Source organism: Coffea arabica, chromosome 4e (genome assembly GCF_036785885.1).
Source record: "Coffea arabica cultivar ET-39 chromosome 4e, Coffea Arabica ET-39 HiFi, whole genome shotgun sequence".
NCBI lineage: Eukaryota > Viridiplantae > Streptophyta > Magnoliopsida > Gentianales > Rubiaceae > Coffea > Coffea arabica.
The window spans coordinates 5635524-5651237 of NC_092317.1; the positions used below are offsets into that span (position 1 = coordinate 5635524).

The following is a 15714-nucleotide window of genomic DNA, read 5'->3' on the forward strand; positions in this document are numbered from 1 at the left end:
CAATTTTTTTGCAAAAAAATCGGAAAAATATGAAGACAGGTTAATTAATATAAAATTACTATTAATCAAATTATTAACGGATTGAATTTTTTTTTTTTTTTTTTTGGATAGCAACAGAGAGTCTCCTTTTCAAACAAAAACAAAGAAAAGAAAAAGGAAAAACCGCGAAATACCTGACAGAGCCAAACACGCCCTAAGCACTTCTCAGTAAAATTCTTCATTTCTTCAGCCCCAATTGTGCTCCAGAAAAGTTCAAAACTCACAAAAATTAGAAAATTTTGAGCCTTCATATTTCAATTTTGACTTTTCACGTTTCCCATAAACCCTAATTCATTTCTTCCAAAGTCGAAACTTTGATCTAATCTCGTTAACAATTTGTGCATTTCCAACACAGAAGTGGAATTGGAATTGGAATCAGAATTACCATGGCGATGATCGACGAGCCATTGTATCCAATTGCGGTATTAATCGACGAATTGAAGAACGAAGACATTCAGCTCCGGTTAAACTCGATCCGCCGACTCTCGACGATTGCGCGAGCCCTCGGAGAGGAGAGGACGCGGAAAGAGTTGATTCCGTTTCTCAGCGAGAATAATGACGATGACGACGAGGTGTTGCTGGCCATGGCGGAAGAATTAGGAGTTTTTGTACCGTACGTTGGCGGTGTAGAGCATGCTAATGTGTTGCTTCCGCCTCTGGAAGGGCTTTGTAGCGTTGAAGAGACGTGTGTCAGGGATAAAGCTGTGGAATCTTTGTGTCGAATTGGATCTCAAATGAGGGAAGCTGATTTGCTCGAGTTTTTTATTCCTCTCGTGAAGGTAAGCTCCGATCAAGTATCTCTTTTTTATCAAAAGAGGAAAAAAAAAAAGGATAGATTTGGATTCTTCCTATTTGTTGCTTGCGAAATTTGAGCTAGGAGGAATTGTGCTTGGAAAAGTTAATGTTAGCACCATAAGATTTAAAAAGCTGCAAATTTGGTTGATAGGCATAGATTCTGAATGTGATTTGGCTGGGAAAATGTGATTTGTTGTTTGACAGATTAATATGATGCACTGCAAATTGAAGGTAGGAAATAGAAAGTGAGGTGTATGGTATCAGCTGATTTTGCAAGCATCACGGCTTAATTTGGACTCATTTGAGTGTTAATGAAATACATATTTCTTTGATATGTGCATTAAAATGTTCCGTTGTCATTTAGTTTAGTATTTTGGTTGGTTTGCAAGTACTAGTTAATGAGCATTTATTTCCTACATGCATGAAAAGTTGCCATGTATCTGGTAATTTAATGCATTTAGCATCTGGAGATGGTGCATACAAAATCTTTAACACATGACCGGTTTACAATTATAACTTGGACAGATATCAGCAATGGCGTTTTAGATCATGTTATTCGTGTGCTGGGGGAGACATAGAAGAGATTATATTAGATTTATTCTCAGGTTCATAGAGAGATGTTGGAGTGAGCGTTACTTGGAGTGTTTGAAATGTGAAGTACTGCATTCGAGATTCTTCTCACTTGTATAAGTTCGGGATGTTATGTATGGATACATTTCCATTTCTTTGCTGCATAGAATGTACACTTGATGGATCATGTTTTACATAGCTTCAAATGAACGAAACTGATATAGTGCCACTTGAACTGTTTTAACTTGACTCATTTACATTTTCTAACTAGAATTGAAGTTAAAATTTACTTCAATGAACGTTATGCTATATTGGGTATTTATCTTTGGGTGTAAGCTGATATGAAAGCTATTGCACTGTCCTCTGCCCACTGCCCACTGATAAGCATGGATAGTAGGTGCTGAAATGTGTTTATTTAGTATTTGAATATGAATAATGGTTTCTTGGCTACCAATTAGTCACGGTTATCTCTCCCTCAATATTAGAAGTTACTTAATAAAATTGGATGATGATACTGATAGGTTTATTTGAGTAGGCAATCTACTTCAGATTGTGTAGTTCTGTGGATGGATATCAGTTATAGTACTTTCATATTTTGCTTACCTTTAGACTGTGTGATGACAAACTGGGTAATCGATAATATAGTTTGACTTACGAGGAAAAAAATTAACTAAAGCATAGATTCTGGAAAATTTAGTTATTTTGGAGCTTCTGATGACCAAAAAATGCAAACTGAGGTAATCTCATGGTTTGACGTGTTAAAGCATTTGCTTCCTTGAAACTTGGTGCAGAGTGAACAGTAGTCTGTTCTTATCCTCTTAGTGCCTGCTGAGTTTTCAGAGACTTGCAGTTGTGGATGTCGTGAACGTTGGATGGCACACCTGTTTTCTGCATGTGTCATGTGAAATTGTTCGGCATTTTGCTTTTACACGTTTTTGTTGCCATGTAGCATCCGCTAAATAAAGCCTATTTGAGTTTTCCTTTTAGTTTTACCACACAGTATGTAGCTTCTCTGTTGCTTGAATTTCTTTATTTTTATTTTCTTTGTAATACTTGTACCATGTAGTCATATTAACTTATATGTATGAAAAATTTGAGCATATGTAATCAAAATGATATATGATATACCTTTGCTGATATAATTCCGCATATAGAGACTAGCTGCGGGTGAGTGGTTTACAGCTCGAGTTTCTTCTTGTGGATTGTTCCATATTGCTTATCCCTCAGCCTCAGAGACATTGAGAAATGAATTAAGGACTATATACAGTCAGTTGTGTCAAGATGACATGCCCATGGTGAGGAGAGCAGCTGCAACAAATCTAGGAAAGTTTGCTGCTACCGTTGAACCAGCTCATTTGAAGACTGACATAATGTCAATGTTCGAGGATCTGACTCAAGATGGTATTTTTTTATCTACAACTTTTCTATCAGATAGATGCTAATTTGATTGTGACACACTTGCCATTTAACAATAAAATTTGTTTCTTTGGTTTAGTTGTATGTGCCGCTTTTCCTTCTCTCTTTTCTTTGCTCTTATCGTTATTTGAAGTATGACATACTCTTAAGGAAAAAATAACTGCCCATCAAATCCTATGCCGGTGTAACATGCTTCAGTAATTTGACTTTGATTTTTATCTTAACAAAAAGTTTATACAGTTGGAGCCATGTTTCACTTTGTATTTGAAAGTGACCGCCAATAGTTGATATTTGGACGTAAATACAATGAGTAACCTATGTCTGGCCCTTTTCAATGTTTACCATTAGTTTGGAGGTCTAATGGATCAATGAATTTGTTGGCTAATATACTGATATACTCTTAAGGTAATGACTGATATACTCTTAAGGTAAAGCAGTCATTGTGCCTGTGGTTGCTTATTGGACCATTCTCGCTATGAATAAAATATCAGTGTAAACAAATAAATCTGTTCTTTAACGAATATTACCCAGCTAAGAAGGTCATTTTTTCTATTTCAGATCAAGATTCTGTGCGATTATTGGCTGTTGAAGATTGTGCAGCTCTTGGGAAGCACCTGGAGCCTCAAGATTGTGTGGCACATATTCTTCCGGTTATAGTTAATTTCTCACAGGTAGGTCCAGTTTTAAATATATATTCTACAAAAAGCCTTTGCTAGTCTAAGCTTGCTTATAGTGTTTTATTAGGTCCTTACCTTATGGATGTTTATCCATACTATTTTAGTTTTTGGGTGGCTTTGAAATGTGTTATTTACTTTCAGTGAAATTTGACAAGTTTCTAAAGTTATTCACTTTTGCCTTAAGTTGGTACTAAGTATATCAATTCCTGGTTACTGTTTTTATTGCTAATGAAATTTTGTTCATTTTCTTTCCTACTCATCTTTGGTGGTAATAGTTGTTTTTAATGTGATTGGATCTTTGTAGTAGCATTTTTTATAGTATCACAACCTATTATTGGATTTGTTCTAATTGATTTTCTAGCTACTTCAATAACAGGACAAGTCTTGGCGAGTTCGTTACATGGTTGCCAACCAACTCTATGAGCTCTGCGAAGCAGTGGGGCCAGAGGCCACAAGGTAGAAGTTGCTTACATTAGCCATTATACAAATCGTTAAAACATTGTTGCTATATTCTCTATCTTGCAGTTAAGTGATATGGTTTTTTTATTCTTGCTCATCTGTGATCTCTGTTATTGTTAAGAACGGATTTGGTTCCTGCATATGTTCGGTTACTTCGTGACAATGAGGCTGAAGTTCGCATAGCTGCTGCTGGAAAAGTAACAAAATTCTGCCGAATATTAAGCCCTGAGCTTGCAGTTCAGCATGTCTTACCCTGTGTGAAGGTATAGAAGTTACTGGAATTCTAATTTTGCTTTCCCTCCATTTCTGTGCTGCTGTTAAATTTTTTGGCTGGACTATGTAGCTTTTTATAGCAATTTATTTCTGTATCTAAAGACTGGAGAATGAGCAATTAACTTTTTCTTTCGTTTGCAGGAATTATCTTCAGACTCATCCCAGCATGTTCGTTCTGCTTTGGCCTCAGTCATAATGGGAATGGCTCCTGTTTTAGGAAAGGTAGAATTTGTTTTCGCTCTAAAATGTTTGCATCGTTTTGGTTTCCTGTGTTGCTATTGTTAGCTTGAAAGTTCCAATTTTTTAGGGCTAATCCAAAACGTTTGTATGTTTATGTGTTTGGTAATTTATATTCTTATCACATGATTAATAAATTTATTTACAATACATTATTGCCTTTCTGGGATGAAAACTTGTTAAGAGTTTCTGATTTCCAGTGCAACTTTTAAAATCATCTTGATCAGTTCATATCAATTAATACTTTCAGTTTCAATTATTGTTGTTTAAACGACTCTATTCAAGTCTTATTTTATCCTTGTGTGTAACTATTTTAACGAAAATGGTGATTCATGGAAGTCATCGATGCTTATTTAGTTGGCTTCTCACAACGAGTTTGTCAAGGGACTCTCTTTGCTTATCAAGATATGACCATATGTGATACTAGTTGAGCCTCATAGATCCTTAAAGTTCCATTTTAGCGCTGTGGACAATCAAACTGTTTAAGTACCTTGTCGGTTTATCTTCCTGAGCACTCAAGGATTGTGGAAAAGTATCTAATCCTGCCAGTGTTTCTAGTTTTTGTTTATCCTGTATCTCCTGTGGATAGCTTGTTCATAATATGCACTAGATGTTCGACAATCTACAAATTTGTTTGTAATGATTACTGTTACAATTTTCTTCAAATAAACTTTTTGACTGTATTTAATTTCTCTTCTCACTTACCCTTCAATATGTGTCTTCTCTCTTTTGATTGTTTCAGGATGCAACTATAGAGCAGCTTCTGCCTATATTTCTTTCACTTCTGAAGGATGAGTTCCCTGATGTTCGACTAAACATTATTAGCAAGCTTGATCAAGTGAACCAGGTCTAGTTGCTTGCTTACAATTATTATCTGTTTATAACTTTTGCTGCAAGTCCTTCCCAAGTTTCGCGTTTCTAGTTCTTGTCCTTGACGAGTTCAATTTCAATTAGAAGTGCAAATTGCCTAATGATGCAGGTTATTGGAATAGATCTGCTTTCCCAGTCCCTCCTACCGGCTATTGTTGAGCTTGCCGAAGATAGACATTGGAGAGTTCGACTTGCAATTATCGAGTACATACCTTTATTGGCTAGTCAGTTGGGTGTTGGCTTTTTTGATGATAAGCTTGGTGCACTGTGCATGCAATGGTTGAAAGACAAGGTGTGTAGAGTTCTTTTTTGCCAGTGAGAATGTTAATGGGAAGAGTTGCTGGTGTAAAGATCTATAGCTTTGAGTATTTCTTGCATTTGTATTGTTCTTTGTCAATGTTTCTGAAAATTTTGAGTACTTTGTGAGGACCCTTCCTGTCGTATTTTGCCATCCCTGGATCAAATAAAGGGTTAGTTTAGCTATTGCTATAGACAGTTATCTTCTTGTTTGCCAACTTTTATTTTATTTTTGACAACGGATTGGGGACTCCTAGGTACATTTACAGTGTGGGAAGTGATGTATACTAAAGAAAATGTGACTTCAGAGTAAAATTTTTCTTGTTAGTAGAAGTGACAACTACTCTGCAATCTGCTACGGCACATTTACCCTACATGGTAGGATTGCACATTTAGTTTCTATAGTTGGCTTATTAGAAGCCTGTAGAATCTTGAATTATTTTGTCACTTAATGCAACTTCAAAGGCATCATTTAGGCACATTAGTGCAAGCACTACCTTTTCTATTATAACCAACAGAGATAGGCTGCCTATTTCCTGCTTCAGGGTTAGTTGATTGTTCAGCACAGTACATAATTTTAGCTCTTTACATTAGGTGATGCTATATGAGCATTAGTTCTGGATTTGCAATGATTCTGTCCATAGGTTTTCCTAAGCTTCCCCTGCATGAACCTCAAAAACTCTACAACCTGGGCTGTAAATTAAAAGTGGCATTTGGATCTTCTCTGTTCATGTAGTGTATGGGAGGCTTATTGTTGTGAAGTTCTCACTCATTAATGATTTGCTGTTAATACTTCATAGGTTTTCTCAATTCGAGATGCAGCAGCAACTAATGTGAAGCGCCTTGCTGAAGAATTTGGTCCAGAATGGGCAATGCAGCACATTATTCCACAGGTTGCTTTTATGATATTTTTGCATATTCATTTCTTGATGAAGTTGCACAGAGCTTGATATCTTGTATATTTCGAAAGGAGGCAAAAGCTGCTAGTAAGCTCGTTGTCTCTCTGTGTGCGCGTTCACGTGTGTGTGTGTGTGTGCTTTTTTTTTTTTCTGGAAACTATGCACAGTTTAAGCACAACATATTCAGGGTACATCTTTGTGCGATAGAGCATCTGAATAGATATGAAGCCTAGTTATTTGAGTATTCACTATCTGCTGTTATTTATGAAAGCTTTTTCCTGTTTCTTCTTTTTTTTTTGGTGGACTTTCCCACAAGTATTACTTATTAACTTGGCTGTTTTGGATCAGGTTTTGGATATGATTAATGACCCACATTACCTTTACCGAATGACCATTCTTCATGCCATTTCGCTTCTTGCTCCTGTAATGGGTTCTGAAGTTACATGCTCTAAGCTCCTACCTGTGATTGTGGAAACAGCAAAGGACAGGTCAGTTTTCAAATTATCATTCTTGGTTAGGGACAGTACGCACTTTCCTGTCAATCTTCTCAGAAGTGATCACATATCAGGGTTCCAAATATCAAGTTCAATGTTGCAAAGGTGTTGCAGTCTCTTGTTCCAATAGTTGATCAGCCGGTACGTAGTTTTTCTTCTTCTGTAGTTAATTTAAGTGATTCCAGAACGTTCAGTGGCCTTCTTGCTATGAAATTTTGAGTATATTACTTTGTTTATTGTATATCCAAAGGAAAGCGCTTTGGAAAGAGACGTCTTGATGATGTTGTTATGCTGAAATTGGGGTTTCCTGTAATGCTTTGGAAAGTTTGAGAGTCTTCATTTGTCTGCTTTTCCGTTCATAGAGCAGCTTTTTGTATCACTAATACTAATTCTTTTGCTATCTTTGCACTGAACCGAGGCTTGAATTTGCCAAATTCAGACAGGAAACATCACATTAATGCTTGTTGCACTTGGTGACTCCCATCTAATTGTGAATGCTTAAACGCAGGTTGTAGAGAAGACAATCCGACCATGTCTGGTTGAGTTAAGTGAAGACCCAGATGTTGACGTGAGGTATTTCGCCAACCAAGGACTACAGGCAATCGAACAGGTTATGATGTCGAGTTAAAGCAACATGGCCAGGTTCCATTTTTTGTCACCCTAGTGCTGTGATTAGTTTGTTAGATATGGGATTGTATTTGAATTTCAAGATTTAGCGGGTTTCTTTTTTATTTTTATAGGCAGCAGTTTCCAAATAGTCTGTTGTGGTTTGATGTAATCTTTTTGTTTTTCCTTTCCTTGGATCTTGAATCTCTCCTCTTTAGCTACTTTTGATGATTTTGTCACATATGAGTTTTGTGGTGGAGGATATACCGATCACTTATTAAATGATATAGACGGAGTTAATTTTGCAGCCTAGTGTGTGAAGTGCGTATGTGATTTTTGAGGGGGGCAAATCCTGGGGTAATAGTCGGTGGGGTTTTATGCAATTAACCCGAAGTGCTATACATCCCCCATCCCCGTCGGAAAAGAGAGATCGGGTGACCTGTTATTATTAGTGAAATTCGGTCAGGAGAATTTTTCTTTTAGTGGGAACTATTAGACCTCCTCTTAGCTCCTAGTGTGTTATTTTTTAGTATGGCAGAAGCAAGAAATTAGACATTGCGACTGTTGTTGGATTGACAGCCTTCATTTCTAACTTCCTTGAACACGGTTTAGGAGCTACGGGTGCGAGATTTGGAGTTATAAATATTTTATGAGTTCATGAGTTTATTCGGTTGGGCGATTGGGTTTAAGTTCGAGCAAATCGAGGAGGTTGGACTTAGAGCTTGAATTCTAAAATCTTGTGAATTAAGGGTTTGAAAGCTAACTTGAATTTGAATTTGAATTTAAAAATTTAGAATAATTTAATTATATTTCTTTGTTTTTTAAAATTCATACATGATTTAGAATAAATTTATTAATTATATTTCTTTGTTTTAGAATATAGACAGTACTAATTTTATTTATATTTGTCTTTTTGAGAAAAATACAAGATATATATATATATATACCCCTACATTTAATAATATCTAATGTATTTATACATTTGTCTATATTTAGAATTAACTTGAGCTCAAAAGCTTGAATCTCAAAACCACACATTGTCGTTCAGGAAACTAATAATTGTAAATTCGTACTTGAAGAAAAAGAAGAATGAATTGTTTGTGCGCTCGATTATATAACCATCTACTTTGTCCCTATCGACAAAGGAAGGGACAAAGTTTTTCTGCCTTTGTATCGGAGAGAAATTGCAATGTGCATAAAAAGTTGGAATACTTAATTCAACCCCATTTTCTCTGTTGAAGGCACATAGGCAAAAGTTTTCCATCCAAGGCACATTTTAGTTTCTAAAATTTGAAAATACCGGTTTCCTAATTTAATTTAGACATATATAGATTCTTCAGTGCTTTGAATGTTTTAGAGAGATAATTTTGTTCAAACTCTCCAAATTTGAAATACCTAGCTTTCTTACGTAAATCATATTTGTTTGAGATAGTAGATTTGAACTAGTTTTAAATTGATTAAACACAACTTGAGAACATATTGTATCAAATAATTTGGTTCCATCTTTTGATAAAAACATCCTCGGACCATGATTTTGAGTTTCACGATTCCAGTCAAATTTACTGCACAGGCAAAAAAAAATTTGATTGCTCGAGGTTCTTCTTCACCAATAACGAAGGCGCAGGTTAGCTGATAAAATTCATCCACAACAAGAGGTTCCACTCTTGTAGGTGGAGATGGAAGAAACCCTAGTTCTTAAACAGAAATTTCATCATCTCTCCTAGTGAACTTAGAAGTGTGTATGAATATAAAACACATGGCGTGATACTATTAAATCATTGTAGCACGTTTTGTGATGTAATGTATAAATTACTGTAGCATTTTTTATGATGTGATATATATCAGATAAAAAGATGGCTCGAATTATAAAAAAGTGAATTGAAAAAAATGTTTATGATACAAACAAAAAATTCTTTTGAAAACACACACACAGAATATATATATATATATATAAAATATGAGTAAAAGTTTCCATATTTTACCTTACAGAGGCAATCTCTATTTCATGCTATCCAGGATGCCCACCACCTCTCTTGCGCTGATACATTACACCCTGGTGAGGTTAACGTTAACACCTAAACATTCTCCTACCTCCTCATATAAGACTGACTACACATTGCTCAACAACATTGCATACAAACAAATTAAGGGAATGGGATGCTGCTATACAGTGGTAAAGATTCAGCAAAAATTGACAAAAAGAGTCATGATTATTAAACACAAGCTCCATGCTCAGACACCTGCTCTCTACATATCTCTGCAAAAGAAAAAGGAAAATCAAAATCTACTTGAGACAACAATGCAAAAAATTTTGAAAGGAAACAATAGAAATGAACTAGGGATCATACCTCAAGAAAATGGTAGTCTTTCAAATCTTTTTGGCCTGGAACAATCTGACTTTATCCACCCAATTTTCTGATTCACATTGTCATATACAAACAATTGACCGCGTAAGGAGATATCTGCATAGACCAAGAAAGAATTTCATTTGTTGACAGAATAAAGGGATAAGAGACAACAAACAAGAAAATTGAATGATTTTAAGCAGAGAATAAAGAGCCCTTTACTAACTAACTCAGACTTTCAATTGCCTTACTAGGAGTCCTACCCCCATTCCAACTGAAAACAAAAATAGACAGATATGCCAGCTTAGAACAAAAGGCTTTAGTATTTGACATCGCCCCTTACTAACTAACTCAGACTTTCAATTGCCTTACTAGAAGTCCTCCCTGCATTACAACTGAAAACAAAAATAGACAGATATGCCAACTTAGACAAACAGGCTTTAGTATTTGACATTCTGTAGGTTCCAGTTTCAATGGGTTTGTTTGGATTGGGCTTTATTTTCCCAAATTTATTTGCTGTGCTACAGTAAAAAAATTTCTAATAATTCACAATCCAAACAGACCTAATGACTGCGGTCGTAGGTCATTCAGTCATTGTAACAAATAAATCAAACCAATATTAGAAACCAAAGCCATCCTTTTTCCTGTCCAAGAATTATCCCCTGTTTCTATTCTTCAAATCTAGCTTCAGGCTAACCTCAGTTGTAGAGAACAAAATTACCATAAGAGCTTATGTACGAATGAAACTTACCTCCAAGTATTAGAGAAGATCCATGCTGTACCTCACTTCCATCAAGAATACCCAAGCATATGTTACCTTTGTTCTACAACGGAAATTTGCTTATATTTCATTAAATGTCATCTAGAGAGAAAACAGGACAACAAAATTTGATTTGAAGCCCTTACATTTATGACCAAGTAACCTTCTGGAGGAATCTGAAGTTTTGTGGATTTAATCCACCACTTGCTTCGAAAATGAAGGCCTAGAGGTTTGACAATATGTCTTATATCTGCCACAGAGCTGTAAGAAAAGATTAACAAAGAGTATGTAGCATCTTCGTGAATGTGAATCATCCTACAGGTACCCCTAATATGCCCAATAAACCACACGTTTCCCTATTAGTCATGTCCACAGCTGAAAAATGTATTGGTCTTCTTATGTACATACGAATTCCACAGGAACTTTTTAATCATGCTCATGCTAGTTTAAACAAACGGACATCTAAACCAAGAATATTATCCAAATGTGATTATATACACTTTCTTCACTTTTGATGAAAAGTAAAGAAATGACAAATAGCATACAAAAACTTGTAACATAGTAACATGCAGATTGCAGCATTCTGTGCCTGAAGTAAGACCAAATCCTTTTCTATTGCTATTTGTATTTATCCTACATGCAGGAGAAAAGCAGATATAGTAGATCAGCTATAAAGGCTGAAAATACTTCATCACTACCCATACCCTAGCCCCATGCTTCAGTTCAAGCTTCAATGGGTTCCATCTAGTTATATTTCTAGTTTTCCATCTTTACACCAGTGCAATTTCTAAATATTTTACCTATTTGAGTCTATCCATTAAGCCATAAATGTCAACAGTGGTAAGCAATAGAAGAAAATTTGGGATGGATGACCCCTTCTCTTGCTGTCAATGAGGAAGAGCTAAATTGATAGGTGGCATCCATTTTGCTTGCCATCTTCACCACAGTAAAAATTCTTCACAACAATAAATTCCATTTTCAAATAATACCTCTGATAAGGAATCCATGATAAATTCAGCCCAGAACAATTACTTTTCTGCTACCATACCTTACTGGGAACTTAATGTGCCAACAAACGGGTAATGTATTATCTGATGCATCCTGGATGAGGCTTTCACCAAAAGTACCTTCAAGCTACAATAAAGAAATTTGTTACAAAACAGCTATAGTAACATGCAGAGAGCAAGCTTACATGAATCAATTTTCATGCAACTTACTTCGGCAACTAATTCATTGTATGCTCGTTTTGGGAAGTATGTATACGAACTACCACTGTCAAAAAGTACAACTTCATCATTGATACCACCTGAGCTAAGCCCTTTGCCTCCATAGGTAATTTTTGTCAGTGCTGTGTGATAAGAAGTTCTGAACATGAAAAGGCAAGTATTAGGATAGAATAAAAAAATGCCTCTTAAGAATTATGAAGAATCAAGAAGCTGAAATGTAAAAATAATCATTACAAAACTCTAAGGGCACTTAAGAGGTAATTTGTCAAACCAATGTTATGTTTATGTCAACCCATGTTTCCATTATCCCAGGTTAACGGGATTTACCTTTGTGATTCCTCTTCTTCCATCTATCAACAATCACGTTCCCCATTGTCATTGACAAACAATGTGTTTTCTCTTCATTTGTTATCTTGCTTAATGTTCTGCTTCTTTTAGTTTCACAATTGATAAACCAAAAACGGGAGAAAATATATCAGAAAAAGTCCTAATGTACATCCAGTGACATGGTGAGATCGAGAGATATGAAACATGTGGTTGCAAAGACCTGATTGCATATATGACTCAAAGTTTTAACTTTCTCATGTTCAATCAATCAGAAAGCATTCATTTGTCAAAGACAATGTAACTTTGCGAACAATCGAGAGTTCAACTGAGATCATACTGCAAATTTTTTGTTCATTATTATGCTTTTAATGGACTCTTTACTTCGCCTCTCCTTTTCCTCTTCTCACTGATACAACTAGACCTGCTATTGCTCAAACCCCTAAACCCTAATTGTAAATTCCTGTGCATCTATAATGGTGACCAATCCTAGCAACTATGTCTTGAGTCCAAAATCAAGACCCAAAAAATATAACCAAAATAAATATATAAATAAAATGATTGGTACTTCTGAGATCTTATACTTACATAAAAGGGATATTAAGCATTGGCACCCATGCTATCTGCTGGTATGGCACAAAGTCATTGCCCAGGAACATATATCCACCACCACCAGCTTCAGCAGCAAGGCAATGTGCTACTACATTTCTTACATTACCCTGGTTAGCCAACTGGGAAGGAAGGCTGATTTTCCCCCTGCTAAGTCCTATGATTCCATCTGTCTTTATGAGTGAGTTCAGAAGCAAGCCTTGCTGATCATAAGCACAGCTGAGAAACATAATACAAATACACCATTATAAAATAAGTACATAAGTTTAAAAGTCAAAGAGTGATGCGAGAAAAATTTTACCCAAACACAAAATTTGAGCTGACAATGGATCCATTTGAATTCCTCATGTGAAACTTATCCCTGGCAAGAACACCTATAGAGGAGCTATGATCAGCATATTCTATTTCATAATCACATTGATGACAAGTTGCACAGTTGGTTCGTTGATTGATTTGAACTTCAGCACAGTATGAGTCATCTGAACGGATGATTGTGTTTGCTGCGGGCTTGTAAAATGGATGTGCTCCCTGGAAAAATCATCATAATCACCATCCTATGAATTTAGTCCCAAGTTTTGACAAAAATCAGATTTTCCACCGCCCTCAGGAGGTTACTGATTTGAAACTAAGATGCTATTGAACTGCAACTTCAATTCCCCCCCTCCCCCCCGCCCCACACCAATGCCACAAAAACATCCCCTGATGAAAGATGCAAAGACGCTAAGAAAATTATCTCAACCAAATTAAGCAGTATATTGAGCATCACCTTTGCACAACTGGTACATGGAGCATCACACTGAATCCACGTCAGGTCACTGCCTGTATCCATATCTAGAAAATAGGGCCTTGGGGGAGTCCCCACAAGTACATATGTGTAGTATAACCTGTACAAATAAACCTAAGTCACTGACATCTGACACACAAACTTGCCAAGCACATGGGGTTATAAACAAAGTACTGAGATATCTTCCGACAGCGGGAGAAGCCACATGCACATTAACAATATTGAACTCATAGCAGTCATCCTAAAAATTCAGCAACTCACTTAGTTACTTAAACATCAATTATCATTCCCCTATATTTACTAAAGAACTTTATCCTATTAAATAATCAAGTATTGTCAGTTGCAATTGTTCAGGACAATAGGAAAAGGTAAGTAACTATTCATGTGCAGAAAGAGTGCAACAATGTGGAGAATTTCACCAACGTGTTTATCTGCTAAAACTAATAACTCAGATCCCAGAATCCAAGAGCTTCTCTTGACAGTATAATTGCTTTTATATGCATATGCCACAGGGGCTGCAATGATAAGACTAAGGCCTTCACCCAGACAAAAAAAAAACGACAAAAGTTATTTATGGACAAACATGTCCTAGTAGACTAATGGCACTCAACACATTAAAAGCACATGTAAGCATAAGAAGCTAGTTTCAAATTGAGAATAAAATCTATCTTAAACTCCACGCTTTACTAGTAACACCAATTGCATTTAACAAATACACACACCTCCTTGACTCCTTGAGCAAGGTATACAATAATATCATTCAACATGTAAATCTTCGGGGAACCTATAAAAGGAGGAAAAAAACTAATTCTTGGGGAGTTATTTACAAACAATAAGTACCTTAAATTGACTTGTGGTAATGTTTTCTTTATTGGCTTGCATCCATTATGACAACTTGCCTCAATCAAATCTCTTAATTCTAGTAAGCATCAATACCAACGAAAGTTAATCTAAGGTGGTCAACCAGCTCCCCTTCCATAATTCTCGAGTCACTGACAAGGTAGCCTAGCCAACTGTATGTTTGATCTCCAATCTCTAATTTGTCTAACGTAAATGTCCTTCAACTATGTGACCAGATAAGCAAGACAGACTTAAGGACCTTAACACCAAAAACTTCATAATAACAAAATCAGAAATCACCTTAAAGAGCATCAGATGTGCGTACACATTATGCACTCGATAAGATAATCTCATACAAAATAGAATGAAGAAGGAACATATCTAGTGGAATTAAGCTTTCAGTAGAAAAAGAATGTTACCCATCCGGATAAATGTTGCCCTTGAGAGGCAAAACAGCAGTCGAATCAATCTTAGACTCAGCAATCATAGATTTTAGAGACTTTCTTTGACTCAAACCATCACTCAATCTTATTTTACCAATCTTGGAATTCGATCCAACAAATCTCCCAAGCTTAATCTCAAATTCTCCCTGCAAACTACCACCAATTCCCCCCTTAGGAAACAAAGGGAATATAATAGTGTTTGACTTCTGATCGTCATCTATTTCACGTAATTCGTAAAGGGTCTCTTGAGAGAAAGAAACCCAATAAGATAAAGCAATCAAAGACATAAATACAAGCCCAAAAAGTGGTATTGGAATATAAAAGAGAAATCTTTTCAATGAAAAAGGTATCTGAGCATGAGTGCTCTGGCTGTCCTCTTGTGATTGTGAAGGCTGTGATGGCGGCTCTATTTGGTTTTGGTGGTGGTTCGATGGTGGTTGAAATTGTGATTCATCAGTCAGTGTAAAAGCAGTTATAGTTTTGCCTAAAGATGGATTATCTGCAGGAGGTAGTGTGATTATAACAATCCCTTTCAGTCGTGGAGACTCCTCGGTCTCTTCCATACTTTTTTCCTGTGTTTTTTTGGAAGAAGAAGTATATTAGGACTTGTAGGAGAGTGAAAACTGCAGAGAAGATGATAGGATGAAGAAGACCGAGGGAAGGAAGAGGCTTCTGGCTATGAATCTACTCTTCCATATCCCCGAAGGCCGAAGCGTGACGAGGACTCTAAGTAAAGTCTTCTGCTTTCTTT

The 15714-nt window shown here is 36.1% G+C and overlaps 2 protein-coding genes across 2 annotated transcripts; one reads left to right on the top strand and one right to left on the bottom strand.

Moving 5' to 3' along the window:
* Window positions 1–273: 273 nt before the first annotated feature.
* On the top strand, window positions 274–7781 carry LOC113742556 (uncharacterized). Its single transcript, XM_027270416.2, has 12 exons — window positions 274–818; window positions 2559–2805; window positions 3379–3491; window positions 3874–3953; window positions 4078–4219; window positions 4371–4451; window positions 5209–5313; window positions 5446–5628; window positions 6434–6526; window positions 6881–7020; window positions 7101–7167; window positions 7535–7781. The coding sequence occupies exons 1-12, from the start codon at window positions 426–428 to the stop codon at window positions 7652–7654; spliced, it is 1764 nt and encodes a 587-aa protein (XP_027126217.1). The 5' UTR covers window positions 274–425; the 3' UTR covers window positions 7655–7781.
* A 1809-nt stretch (window positions 7782–9590) lies between these two features.
* On the bottom strand, window positions 9591–15692 carry LOC113742350 (aspartyl protease APCB1). Its single transcript, XM_027270180.2, has 10 exons — window positions 14940–15692; window positions 13663–13780; window positions 13198–13424; window positions 12876–13115; window positions 11955–12102; window positions 11786–11871; window positions 10884–10998; window positions 10729–10801; window positions 9981–10094; window positions 9591–9889 (listed from the first exon to the last, which is right to left on the bottom strand). Exons 1-9 carry the CDS (start codon window positions 15524–15526, stop codon window positions 9982–9984), a joined length of 1707 nt encoding a protein of 568 aa, XP_027125981.2. The 5' UTR covers window positions 15527–15692; the 3' UTR covers window positions 9591–9889; window position 9981.
* Between the last annotated feature and the right edge of the window lie 22 nt (window positions 15693–15714).

Bases quoted from the DNA above. Each gene is read 5' to 3' on its own strand.
- LOC113742556 (XM_027270416.2), top strand. From the start codon at position 426: ATGGCGATGATCGACGAGCCATTGTATCCAATTGCGGTATTAATCGAC. The intron at 4,452-5,208 runs GTAGAATTTGTT...TGATTGTTTCAG, and splicing joins TGGCTCCTGTTTTAGGAAAG to GATGCAACTATAGAGCAGCT. The intron at 5,314-5,445 runs GTCTAGTTGCTT...CTAATGATGCAG, and splicing joins AGCTTGATCAAGTGAACCAG to GTTATTGGAATAGATCTGCT.
- LOC113742350 (XM_027270180.2), bottom strand. From the start codon at position 15,526: ATGGAAGAGACCGAGGAGTCTCCACGACTGAAAGGGATTGTTATAATC. The intron at 10,999-11,785 runs GTATGGTAGCAG...CTTTTCTTACAG, and splicing joins CACATTAAGTTCCCAGTAAG to CTCTGTGGCAGATATAAGAC. The intron at 10,095-10,728 runs GTAAGTTTCATT...TGGTCTATGCAG, and splicing joins ATCTTCTCTAATACTTGGAG to ATATCTCCTTACGCGGTCAA.